General features: G+C 44.6%; 1 protein-coding gene across 1 annotated transcript in view; it reads left to right on the top strand.

The window, feature by feature from the left end:
* Window positions 1–425: 425 nt before the first annotated feature.
* The window catches only part of GPC3 (glypican 3), a 166,651-nt gene continuing 154,167 nt past the window's right edge, over window positions 426–12,909 (top strand). Inside the window, 4 exon segments of the mRNA XM_040089155.1 lie at window positions 426–499; window positions 2,370–2,518; window positions 2,521–2,580; window positions 2,583–3,109. Coding sequence (XP_039945089.1) covers window positions 426–499; window positions 2,370–2,518; window positions 2,521–2,580; window positions 2,583–3,109 — 810 coding nt within the window.

Here is a 12,909-nt window from a genome sequence, read left to right as displayed (position 1 = left end):
AACCCACCGTTTCCAGTCATCAGCCCCGGAGAGTCCCACCATTTCGGCTTAGTGCTCTCAGGGTCCCAAGAGATCAGACTGCCCTGGGCTTGTGAAACAAAGCCCCTCGAGGTTCTTGGTTCTGTTTATTATTATTATTGCTGTAGTTGTTGTTGTTCGTTTGTTCTATTTACTAGTAAAGAACTGTTATTCCTTTCCCCATAGCTCTGACTGAAAAGCCTCTTTAATCTTCTAAATTATAATAACTTGGAGGGAAAGGATTAGTATTCCCCATTCCTAGAGAGGCCCTGCCTCTCCCGAGCAGATACCTGTCTTTCAAACCAAAACAATAGGACAGTGTGGGACAACCTGATACGTATGAGTGTTCCTGGCTGGGCACCCACAGATGGACATGGCACCACTGGCTCTCAGCATTGCTTTGGACAATGGAGCAGCTCGTAGCCAGGGCAAATGAAACATTGGATCTGAAGCTGAAGGGAGTCTGTTGTATCACGGTCTGGTCCGGTGGTGAAGGTGCCACGACCTTCCTCACTAGAAGTGTCTTTAAAAAGGCACCTAAATCGATGGAGGCACAGGCACTCTCAGGCGGAGAGTGATTCAGCTCTTTGTGCACCCTTAGGTGCAAAGTGATTTCGCTCTTTGGTGCGTTATCATGTGCAAAGTGATTTGCTCTCTAGTGCACTCTCAAGTGCAGAGTGATTTGCTCTTTGAGGAGCTGCCTGAGCAGCAGAGCCGCATTTGCCACCCCAGGCAATGCAGGAGTAAAAGCAAGACAGGGTCTTTCCGATCTCCAGGAAAGCTTCTTTATTCCACAGGTCCAGAGGAGGAAAGAACCCCTGAGCCCAAGGCAAGTGGGATTATATAGGGTAGCTAGGGGTGGGGTTTTACAACTTGGCCAATGGAGAGAGGAATTGGGAAAGGGACCAATCAGGGGAAGGATCCAAAATGGACCAATTGGCTTGGGTAAAAAAGAACCAATGGGGTATAACTGATGAACACATTTCTTCACCATAACAGAGAGAGCTGTTTGCCAGGGTTTCTCCTTTAGGGGGTTGTGTTCATATTCTGTCTGGCCTAACTGCTCCTTTTCCAAGGGGGCATGTTTATATTATTGTCTAGCTTCTCTCCAGGGAAGTGTGTTTGTATTAGCACTTTCTGGCTTAACAGCCTCCACACTGGTGCATTTGGGAAAACTGCAGCACTGTGGGGGCTTTCCCAGTGGCTTTGAGGACACGTGGTGCAGGGTACCTGTCGGAGTCCAGGGCATTCCTTTGGTTGCCCTGGAGGGTCAGAGACCTGGGCAGAGGGGTCTGGGACCTGGACAGGGGGGTCTGGGACCCTGGCACAGAGCCCAGGAAGACACTGGCTTTGATCTCAGTCCATGGGAGAGGCTTCCTACACTGCAAGATGAATTACAGGCCACAAGAGTGTGAAAGATAGTAGTTTAGCTTATCACAGGGTGGAAAATCATAGTTTTGGGTTTCTTAGTATGGAAGTGAATGGGAGCAAGATGGAGGATTTTGGACATTGTCTCTTGCTTCTCCTTTCTTCTTCATTCACTCCATTTTCTGCAGTGACGGTGGCACAAAGTAGTTTAAGGAGATTGGGTCAGAGTAGAGATGACCTGTTTAGTATAGGTAGTAGGTATTGGCAAATAACTATAAATAAAGAGTATGTAACAATTAGTATAAGAGGCAGCGACAGCCCGGTGCAGGGGGAGTCGTCAGATGCCCGAGCAGCTGCACAGATCTTAGTTGGGCACTGAGAGAATTGTAAGATAAGAAACAATAAACAAAGCACACAACCTTGAAAATCAGAACCTGAAGACTCCGTCTCTTTCTTGCATCCAGTTCAGGGCTTTGCAGAAGGCAAAAGGCTCTAAAACCACCTGAATCTCGGGAGAAAAACCCGAGAGGTACCTGCTGGGGGCTGAGTCAGAATACTGTCTGTGATTAAACTCCTATAAGTATTTTCCTTTTTATAATGGAATGTCAGCATTTACTGTTTCCTGATTTTAAACACTGTACATTTTGTCAAACATTTATCTGTCTTAAATTAAGTCTGGAGATAGATTTCCTGTTAATTTCAAATCAATATGAAAGGGGGGAGAGAAAGAAATTGCAGTCTAGCCCTTTACTTGAATCAATATTTTTATTAAAAGCTGAAATGTTAACTAGATCATAGGGTTTTTTTTGCCATTTTGAAATGTAGTTTCTGTTTAAAGAATTTATGCATTTCCCCTGGAAACTGCTGATTCTGGTGTTTTGCAGCAGTCACGGCAGCCAGCAGGTGTTTGACCCAAGGCAGGCTGGATGGGGCCAGCCCTGGCAGCAGTGATATGGTAGAACATTATCCTCCCTGTTTCTGAGCTCACCATCTCTTAATAACATTTTTTTGTTGTTGTTGTTCTTTTTTGCAGAAGCCTTCAAAATTGTAGTGTGGCATGCAAGAAACTTCAACAGCATGTTTATGACCTACTACCAGAGCATGGGGCCCAGGGCTCTTAAATTTGTTGGAGAATTTTTACTGATATCTTGCTGTACATATTGGGCTCTGACATCACTGTCAATGACATGATAAATTAATTTTTGACAGTTTATTCCCTTTGGTTTACTCTCACTTGATTACTCCTGGCTTCCCTGCTCCCTCTGTGGAAATGACTGAATGTCTGCGGGCAGCCAGGAGAGACCTCAAAGTCTTTGGGAACTACCCGAAGACGATGATGACACAGGTGTCAAAGTCCCTGCAGGCCACACGAGTCTTTCTGCAGGCGCTGAACCTGGGGATCGAGGTGATAAATACTACTGACTACCTGAAATTCAGCAAGGACTGTGGGCGGGTGCTGCCGAAGATGTGGTACTGCTCCCACTGCCAGGGGCTGCTCCTGGCCAAGCCCTGTGCCGGCTACTGTGGGGCAGTGATGCAGGGATGCCTGGTGGGCGACCTGGAGATCCATAATCTCTGGAAGGAGTACATCGAGTCTCTGGAGGGGCTGACCAGAGGCATGCACGGCGTCTATGACATGAAGCATGTCCTCCTCAGCCTGTACTCCATGGTGCACCATGCCGTCGTCCACATGCAGAAGAATGAAGGGAAACTCTTGAAGGCTGTGAGTAGTTCTCTGCAGTTCCACAGGCTCTCTGCTGTGGCTTGTACACAAACTCTGTGTTGAAACCAAGCTGTTGCAGTGTGTTAATTTGGTTTATACTGTATTTCATTTTTATATTGGGTTTTCTAATGTTTCTTTTGTTCCCTGGAAACTGTATCACGTTGTTTGTCCTGGCTCGGCCGTGCCCATCCTCCCACACTGGAATGTAACCCAACTCTGTTCCACTCCCACCTTGTCCCTGATTGGGTAGTGGCTTATCCCTGCCTCTAGGCCCTTCCCCCTGGATAAAAGCCCTGGGAGGAAGGGGGGGCAGCCTCTTTTGCACGGGATGGGGACGGGGAAGGAGCTGGAGGGGGCTCTGGACTAAATAAAGCCATAAATCCCCCCAGACAAAGAGCAGACTCTTTTCTTTTGCCATCGACGGTACGCCTGTTCTCTCAAAAGAACCCCTACACCAAGCTGTCCCTTTCCTCCTGCCCACAAAACCCAAATGCTCCAATTACCAACCCCTTCCTACCGCCTCTGATCTTCCAAAAAACTTTTGGTAGCATTTGAAACTGGTGTTTGTAGGGCTTGGGTTTCCATTAAGGGCTTTGCCTCTTTTCAGGTTTGTCAGAGCAGAAGAGTCTGGAGTCACCCTGGGGTGTGAGGTTGGGAGCTGAGATGTCCCAGCATCTTCAGTTTTCCCTGAGTGCTGTGCTTGACCTGGGTAGCTCTGAAAGGCTGGTCCTGCTCTCCAGGTGTCTCCTGCCTCCTTTAACATCACAAAAATGTACCTCTAAATAGATTCCAAGCAGAGGCATGTGCTGTAGCATCCCCTCATTTACCGAAGAAGAGCTGATTCTCCATCTTTTAGTAACCCATTCCAGTTTTGGGCTGCATTTAATGAGATAATTTCTTATTTTTACTTGAGTCTTTAAAAACACATTGTGTGAATTTCTGAGCCTCCTGAGAAACTGAGGTTGTCTTGTTCTGAAAATCCTGCTGCTCGGTTTGAACACCAAGGACAAATGTACTGTGATACTATGATGCTTGTTCTGCAGAGGAGATTTTTCTTGAGACACAATTGAGCTTCTCCATGTAGGTAGGGGAGAGTTGGGGATGGGGCAAAGGTGCGGGAGTGTTGTAATAATTTGCTTAAAGCCAACGATGATTAAAATCTGACATTGTTTCCCTGTTAGCTGCTTGTTCCTGCCATTCTTGACTCCTGTTTACAAAAGAACTGTGTTTATGTAGGTCACTGTGCTACTTGCACTGTAACTCTTATCTTTTTTAGGGAGGACCATGGAAATGTATTGGCTTATGGGCTTTGAGCTGTGTGGCACTAAGCAAGCGGCCCTTTGTGCGGTTCTCTGTGCTGGCTTTGCTCGGTCACCACACTTGTGCAGGCTTTGAAATAATGTAGTGGCACTCAGGTGGTTTCCCACCCAGGGTAGCTTGGCTCACATGGAGCAAGCTTTCTCCACTGCTTAGAAAGGGTTTAGGGACCAAATTACACTGAGTTGGATTGCTCTTGTGTTGCAGTGATCAGGAGGAGTCTATGGCTAGGCTGGGTGTTGGTCACCCGGGCAGATGGACCCAGGTAGGACTTGTGGGCAGCATGTTAAGTGTTACCCTGGTTTTTCTGAGTTTTTAAAGCCTTTTGAATTTTCATAAAAATGGAGTCAGAACTTTTTAACTACTGTACAATATTAAAAGCAGTTCTACCTTTTTCCCACAGATGTAACATAAACAAATCCTTTGTTTTTCATTCTCTGTCCTTCATTTGCATATTTCTAACCTGAAAACAATTGTAACTGACGGCTGGTCTGGCCAGTTGGCTTGAGAGGTGAAAACTCTAAAAGCCAATCTTCTGCTAGACCCACAAATATATAAAAAGTAAGAAATAAAACAAAGAGGCTCTCTCTGCCTGGTCTCAGCTTTGAGCTGGATCGGAGAAGGACCTCTGTCCTGCGAAACCTCTTATCTGCGTGTGGTTGCTTTGCGTGTCGTGGTGACAGTTAAGCTCCAGGGTACAGTGCAGGACATTGACTTTTAACCTGCCTGAGTCCCTTTCTGCAGAAAATCACTGTTTTACAGCAGCCTGCCACACACTTCTTGTGCAGGGAGGTTTCAGCTGACGGTCAGGAGCAGCAGCTCTGCTGTCATGGAGCCAGAAGTTGTTCTCACATCAGCCAGAACCATCAGTCAACCCTCTCTGGAACAGCAAAGATGCAGAGATGTAACTATAGGTTTACCTTGAGTTCAGGTGAAATGGAGAATTCATGTTACAGTTGATAATGAGAGAAAACCCAGCTCAACTCTAAGCCCAGTTGGAATTTCCAAGGCAGTAAGGAACAAAACTTACTTCTATATGTAGAGTGAGCCTGTTTAATCTCAAAAGATTTGTTGACGTATTCAACTGTGAGCAAAAGCATCCAACATGTTTTGAATCAGTGAACCCACCATGCTTGTACGTGCTAAAGCAGAGCAGAAGCATTGTGCATGTGGCCCGAGTGCCAGGTTTTGTGAGTACAGACCTGGTGTCATGGGTTGGCACAGTTTGGTTTTTAGTTATGGAGGAATGTCGAATGTTTTTCCTGGTCAGGAACTTGGAATTGTTTTAGAAAGGACAGGGACCTATCAGAAGGCTAGTTTGGGATATTGGCATCTGTTTTGACCACTGAGGATGTCAAATGCGACTTTGGGAAGTACCCACATATAAACCCTGATTTCCTGCAGGTCACTCTCTTGCTTCCAGGCTGGTCACCAGGTAACATCGTGGGCAGCAGAGGAGGGCCCGGCTCAGGCCCCACTGCCCTCTGGGCGGCCAGGCAGGGTCTGGCCAGGCCTCCAGGAGCCACTACCCACACGGGGAGTGGCCCGGGATGGCTGAGCCCCCTTTCCCCTAGCTGCCAGTAGGGGAGAGGGGGAGCTGCAGCTCGGCAGTGCTGGCCACGTGCCCGGGGCCACGGCAGAGGGGGCCAAGCCATGGCCCGGCTTAATAGCTGCTGGCAGCAGAGAAAGAAAGCCTGCAGCTTTATAACAACTCTGAGCTGAGCCATCCTAAATGAGACTGAGGGGTGGAAAGGAGGACATCCACCAGCCTCCCCCATCAGCATGGCTTTGTGTCTCTACAGCCCTGCAGCCCAAGACAGGGATCACATGGCCACTGCAGGCCTGGGCAGATTTAACCCTTTCCTGGAAACATGAAGCTTCCAAGGCCTAACCCTTCCCTGAGAGAGAAGAAGAAAGAGACAGTGTACGTAGAAAAGACACTGCATGAAGTCAGTCGATCAGAAATGAAAGAACGGATAATATTATTGGACAGAGGGATCGAGGAAGTGGACATTTTTAACCGGACTTCTCTGGGGTAAACTATGGAGAAATGGGCTGTTCTTTGTAACATCTTAATGTTGTTTGGGGGAATGCTGGTTCTAATCAAAACTGGGGTCTGATATGATTGAGAATTAGGTGAAAATCTCAAAGCCCTCATTCCTGGGTTAAAAGGAGGTCTCAGCCTTTGAGACAAAGATGATTTTAGAGAGAAAGTGATTTGAAGCCCTCGGCTCCTAGGGTAAAAGGAGGTCTCTATTTCTTTTGAGATAGAGGTGATTTTAGAGATAGAAGAAGAGAATCCTTGTTTTGTACTAGAAGAAGCATTCTTAAACAGTACCCCAAATACACTGAGAGGCCCATGAGTAGCCAGGGGAAAGGCTGCTACTGGGTGGGACTGCACAATCTGCAAAAATTCCAGGTAGTTGCAGATTTGTGACATTGGGAGCCACTAGGATGTTGTAGTCTTGTGGCGAGTGTCTCCATGGTACTCTAGAGAGACTCCTCTCCCAAAGTAATGAAAGATTATGTTTAAATGGTGAAACTGACTGAAAATCACAGGTTGTGTCTCTCTATGTTGTTTTGTAAGAAGGTTAACAGTTTGCAGAGGGAGGGAAGAGTGTTTTGGAGTTTCATTCTGTTTTGTTTTAGGTTTTTTTTCCCCCAACTTTCTTTTTTCCCCCATCCTTTTAGTGTGTGTTAATAAAACTACGTTTATTTTTAAGCTCGAGCCTGCTTTGCTTTTCTCCTAATCTTTCTTCCACAAAAAGAGAGTAAACCCTAAGACCACTACACTAAATTTGGCAACCAAAATTTAGTGAATGTGAAACCACTACACCTGGGCATTGCTGTCTGGTCCTGAAAGGATCAGTGTTAGTTCTGCCATATCTTTCTTTTATTGGCACAACAACAAAAATGCACTTTTTTTTGGAGATGTCCAGGTATATAGTGAACAAATATGACTGTCCCTTACATTACTGAATATTGACACCTTGATCTGTCTACAGAGAATGTGTTTGTGGGAGGACAAGTAGATGGAGCGCCACTAAAGTCAACACAAAGCAGTAGAGCTACAATCTACCTATCCTCTGCCAAACCAGAACATAAATTGACTTCCTGTACAATAAAAAATTACAGGGCATTACAAAACCATTCAGTGCTTTTGTACTTGGTAAAGCTGTTGGAATTCATTAGTGCCATATGTAGCTAGGTACTTACTTAAACATAACTCTTCTTGATTATTTAATACTTCAGTGTTTTGTTTATTTGCTCTAGAGACATTTTTGTGCTATTGGAGTGAAGAAGAAAAAATCCAAGCCAAACAAGCCAGTTGCCTGTCAATTGTCACCAAAAAAGAATAGCCACTGGCTTTTTGAAGTTAGTTTTTAAAACACTGATGTTGCTCAGCTAAGGGTTTTATGTGAAACCTGAGCCCAGAGCAACTTTTTTTTTTCCCATAAATGAGTATATGAGCTGTTCAGTGGAGAAATAAAGCAATAGTGGAAGCACTGACAGTCTTAACTACAGTATTGCAGAGGGCTGACTCTAATAGCTGAGCTGCATCAGGACCTGGGGTAATCTGGGGTAAATATCTTTGTAAGATATCACTTTGTAAATTATAGAATACAACTTTTTTTATCTAGCTGTGCTATGATGAAAGTTTCTCTGTTAAACTTATCAGCACATATTGAGTTTCAAAGAAACAGTTATATTTACTGTTATTCTGTAAATATGATTTTTTTTAGACACTGTAATCATACCAAAGTATGAAATGCCACAGGGGTTGTCTTTGAAATGTGGGTTTTTACACTTGCCCTGGCTTCTCATATTTACCACTTTTATTACTGACCTTGGCCACCACTGCTTCTGTAGGCAAAATACAGTTCACCTGCATGGTATTAAGAATAATGATAAGTTATTTAATTGTCATTAAAATCCACTGGAATGATGGAAAATTTATCTTCCATGCCCATAGCGATTATACCATTGTAATGGTTTTAATTTAATAAAACCGGGCAGAAACACCAATTAATGTAGGGGTTCTAGTATTAATTTTCTTTTTGTGGAGAAAAAAAACAAAGCAGGTTTAAGCTTAAAAATGAACAAAAATAGTTTTATTAACATATATTAAAAGCATGAGAAAAACCCCCCAGAATGATACTTTAAAACACACTTCTTTCCTCTTACAAACAATTAACTTTCTTATTGAACAACATAGACACAACTTGTGATTTTCAGTCAGTTTCACTATTTAGACATAACCACTCATTACTTTAGGAGAAGAGTCTCTCTAAGATTTTTTATGAAGACATTTGCCACAAGACAAAATAGTCCAGTGCTCCCAATGTGACATATCTGCAGCCGCCCAGAGTTTTCACAGACTGTGATGTTCTATCAGCAAAGCTTCTCAGTGTATCTGGGGTACTATTTACGAATGCTTCTTCTAGTCTAAAATTATCTTTGTCTCAAAGGCTGAGACCTCCTTTCAACCCAGGAGCGGGGGCTTTAAAGTTCCCAAATAAATCTCAATTACATCAGTCCTCAATTTTGATTAGAATAGCATTCTACCCAACAACACTAAGATGCTACAAAGAACAGTCCATTTCTCCATAATTTACCTTAGAAAAGTCCAGTTTAAAATGTCCACTTCTTCAATCCTATTCCAATATTATTAGTTCTTTCACTCCTCATCTAACTGACTTCATTTGGTGTCTGTTCTAGTATTCTTTGTTTTCTTTCTTCTTTTGTTTAAGGAAGAATTGTGCTTTAAAAGTTCCATGTTGCTAGTAAAGGGTTAAATCCGCTCGGGCTTGCAAAAAGCCACATGCAAGCGCTGAGGCTGCAGGAGCTGAAGAAAATGCAAAGCTGTGTTGATGGAGGAAGCTGGTAGATGTCCTTTTTTCCACCCCTCAGTCTCATCTAGGGCAGCTCGGCTCGGAGTTGTTATGGAGCTGCAGGCTTTCTTTCTTTGCTGCCAGCGGCGATTAAGTTGGGCCATGTTTTGGCCCTTTCTGCTACAGTCTGAGCACATGGTCAGCATTGTTGAACTGCAGCCGATTTCTTCCCTGCCGGCAAGCAGGGGAAAGGGTTTAGCTGGCTCAGACCCTCTCTGTGAGGGCAGTGGCAGCAAGGCCCGATCTGGGCTGGCCCGGCCACCTCCGATGTTACCTCATGGCAGATCCCTGAAGCAAGAGAGGAGGCTGATCACCAGCAATTAATTTTAAATGTCCCCCCCAAAGTCGCATCGACATTTCCCATTGGTTAACATAGCGGCCAATATCCTGGCTAGCTTTTTGATAGGTCCCTGTTCTCCTCCCCAAACCACTCAGTGGTTAGGGTAGGGAAAAACACCACACATTTTTCTATAACTAGATAACAAAATTGTGCCAACCCATGATAACCATGAATAACAACACTACTGCACTTGCCTGTCCTTTGGGCTTCTTTTGTTTTTCACAGCATTGGCAGCATTTTTGCAGCAGTGGTTTTGCCTCCTGGTATTTGAGATCCTCAGGCGTGTTACCTGACTGAGCATCTTTTCTCCATGTGGTTGTTCCTTATTCCCCCTTGTCACCCACCCCTAGGCTGGGTGTGGGCATTCATACACAGACCTGGACCCATTTGTAGCTTGGAGCAGACCTGGCTACAAAGGGCGCATGAATTTGAGCTCCAGAGGTGTTGCAGAGCCTCCAGGTAGGTTTCTGAGGAACTATACAGTCCCCAAGAGGAGGAAGTCATACTGTTGTAAATCTGCTTTTGGAAACTGTGCCTCCAGGCATGCATTTAAATAGGAGCCTGTGTGTTATTCCTGGTCTGTAAACAGCAGTGCAGAAGAGTGAATTCAGTAATGTGGCAGTAAACAGTTCCCATCCCAAGCCTTTCTTTAGTAGCTAATTTGTCAGCCGTGGTGTGTGTTAGGGCTTTATTATTTCTACAATTTGTCTGCTTAAAAACTTCACCCCTAAAACCTGCTTTTAAAATACTTTATCAAGGAGGCTGGCTCTCAGGGCACACTGGGAAAAAAAGTTGCTGTCTAGGCCTATATCTATATTAATTTTCTAATCTCCTATCCTTTCCCTGGTTGAAAATCTGCCTAGTATGTCCACCTCTTGTAGATATTTTAATCATGAGTGTAGAGAAGAATGATTTTAGTCTGTTTGTGCTTTTTACCACAAACCAAAACAACTGGGAGAGAAGCAGTACAAATAAGCTTAATAAAATATCCAACCCCAGCACCTTCAAAAGTTAATGCTTTCTCTGTTATTGGAATTACAAGGGAGACAGTCAGGGGGTCTTACATAGGTAAAAGTTGATCTCTGAGGTTAGAATCATAGAATGGTTTAGGTTGGAAAGGACCTTAAAGATCATCTGGTCCTGCCCCCCCTGCCATGGGCAGAGACACCTTTCACTGTCCCAGGTTGCTCCAAGTCCCATCCACTCTGGCCTTGAACATTACCTGGGATGAGGCAACCACAAGCTTCTCTGGGCAACCTGTGCCAGGGCCTCACCACCCTCACAGTCAAGAATTTCTTCCTAATATCTAATCTAAACCTCTGTTAGCTGAAAGCCATTCCTCCTTGTCCTGTCACTCCATACCCTTGTAGTGAGTCACACTCCAGCTCTCTTGGAGCCCCATTAGGCACTGGAAGGTGCAGTAAGGTCTCCTGGCAGCTTTCTCTTCTCCAGGCTGAACAACCCTAACCCTCAGCCTGTCTCCATAGCAGAGATGCTCCAGACCTCTGATCAACTTTGTCACCCTCACCCCAACAGGTCCATGTCCTTCTTACCTTGGGGGACCTTGGAGCTGGAGGAAATACTCCAGGTGGGGTCTCACTAGAGTGGAGTAGAGCGACAGAATCCCCTCCTTCAACCTGCTGCCTACCCCATTTTTGATGCCACCCAGCTGCCCAGCCCCTTCTGCTCCCCTTGCAGTCATTGGTGCAGATCTACCTGCAAAGCATTGCCTAGAAAGGAAAGAGCAGGGAGATCAGCAAAGTTTTTTTTTTTTTTTTTTTTTTTTTTTTTTTTTTTTTTTTTTTTTTTACTCAGAACTGATGACTGAGTTTCTAGAAAATCGTAGTAAACTGCAAAATTAACCAGAGCTTTGTTCAACACTTGCATGTGTCAGAAGGAGGGAAGCAGAAAGGTGCCAGTGCTATATGGGAACAGCATGCAATTCCCAATGTACTTGTCCTGTGAGCAGATCCCTGCTGCTTTACTTTCCTGCAAACACCTTTAAAAGACTGTTTAGGTCTGGATTAACTAGGTTATACAGCTGTGCTGCTGGGATACTGTGGAGGTGATGCCATTGAGGAGGCTGGGTTTGATGTTATCCCAAAGCTGAAGTGCTCACCTCACCTGGCTCAGGGAGAGTGCTTGGTGTGAACCCAGCTCTGACGGCCTGGGGAAGCCTCAGAGTCAGGAAAACTGGACCCTTGCTTCCCTAGATTTTTAGGGAATCCTGGCAGGGAGTTCATAAGCATATTGTAAAGATAACGAGGTATTTTGGTTGATTGTAGCACCACAGAAACATTGCTGCAGTGTGTGTTCAAAATAGCAGTTCCAGCAGATACACAGGGTTGAAAATCAAGAATATGTGAATAAAGGGACTTGTGGCACCCAGGAATGAAAATATCACCCATTGCCATACACAGTGATTTAGTACATTTGTCAGCACAGTGATGCCAGGCTGGTTTTCCCCAAGTACTGCCCAGGAGCTGTTTTTGGGGCCATCTCACCTGGTGACTTGCTGGAAGCTGCTTTGCTCAGCAGGTTGCATTGGCATGGAACTTCAGTGAGTATTCTTATCTGCTAATGGATTTTTCTGTCTGTACTAGAGCTGGTAACAGATTTGTGGGGAAAGCTTTAAAATTACAGCGTTGTTTGCAAAGTCCTTCCATCTGAGGTGCCGAGATCGGTTTCTTTGTACTTTTAATGTGGGTTGCTTTTTGTTGGCATTACCCCTGGGAGAGTCAGCTGGATGTACAGACTCTGTATTTTCAAGTCCTTTATTGGCAAAGTTTAATCCTCAGGCTATTCTCTGATACTCACTGGTAGCTAGCTCCATTTTTCACTTAAAGCTAGAAATACAGGTAAAGTTTTGGTTTTCAGTGATCTCAGACCCTCTCAGAACTATCCCAAGGTGTGTGTACTGTGTATTTTGTTATCCATTTTGTGATAGGCCATGTAAGGTGCTTGATAAGTGTGTTAAAATAAGCATCTGTTCCCCCTGCAGGATGAAAATAAACTATTATGAGGACAGTATCAGCAGCATTCCCATTCCTGTGAAAAGACCTTGGGAGTACTATGATTAGACCTTGGGAGTACTATGATTAGCTGTCTGAAGAGTTTTCAGGTAGAAAAGATTTTCTGACACTTGGGGAAGCATATGGCAAAACACTGAATTTCAAGGTGTTGATTTTGAGCTAGAAATCCCCAAGTTAGTGGCTTGGCTGGTGCTGAAAGAATAAGGGCAAAACTTATTC

The sequence above is a fragment of the Hirundo rustica genome, chromosome W, assembly GCF_015227805.2.
Source record: "Hirundo rustica isolate bHirRus1 chromosome W, bHirRus1.pri.v3, whole genome shotgun sequence".
Classification (NCBI taxonomy): Eukaryota; Metazoa; Chordata; class Aves; order Passeriformes; family Hirundinidae; genus Hirundo; species Hirundo rustica.
The sequence above is the reverse complement of the archived record's forward strand: the minus strand, read 5'-3'. Positions and strand labels throughout refer to the sequence as shown.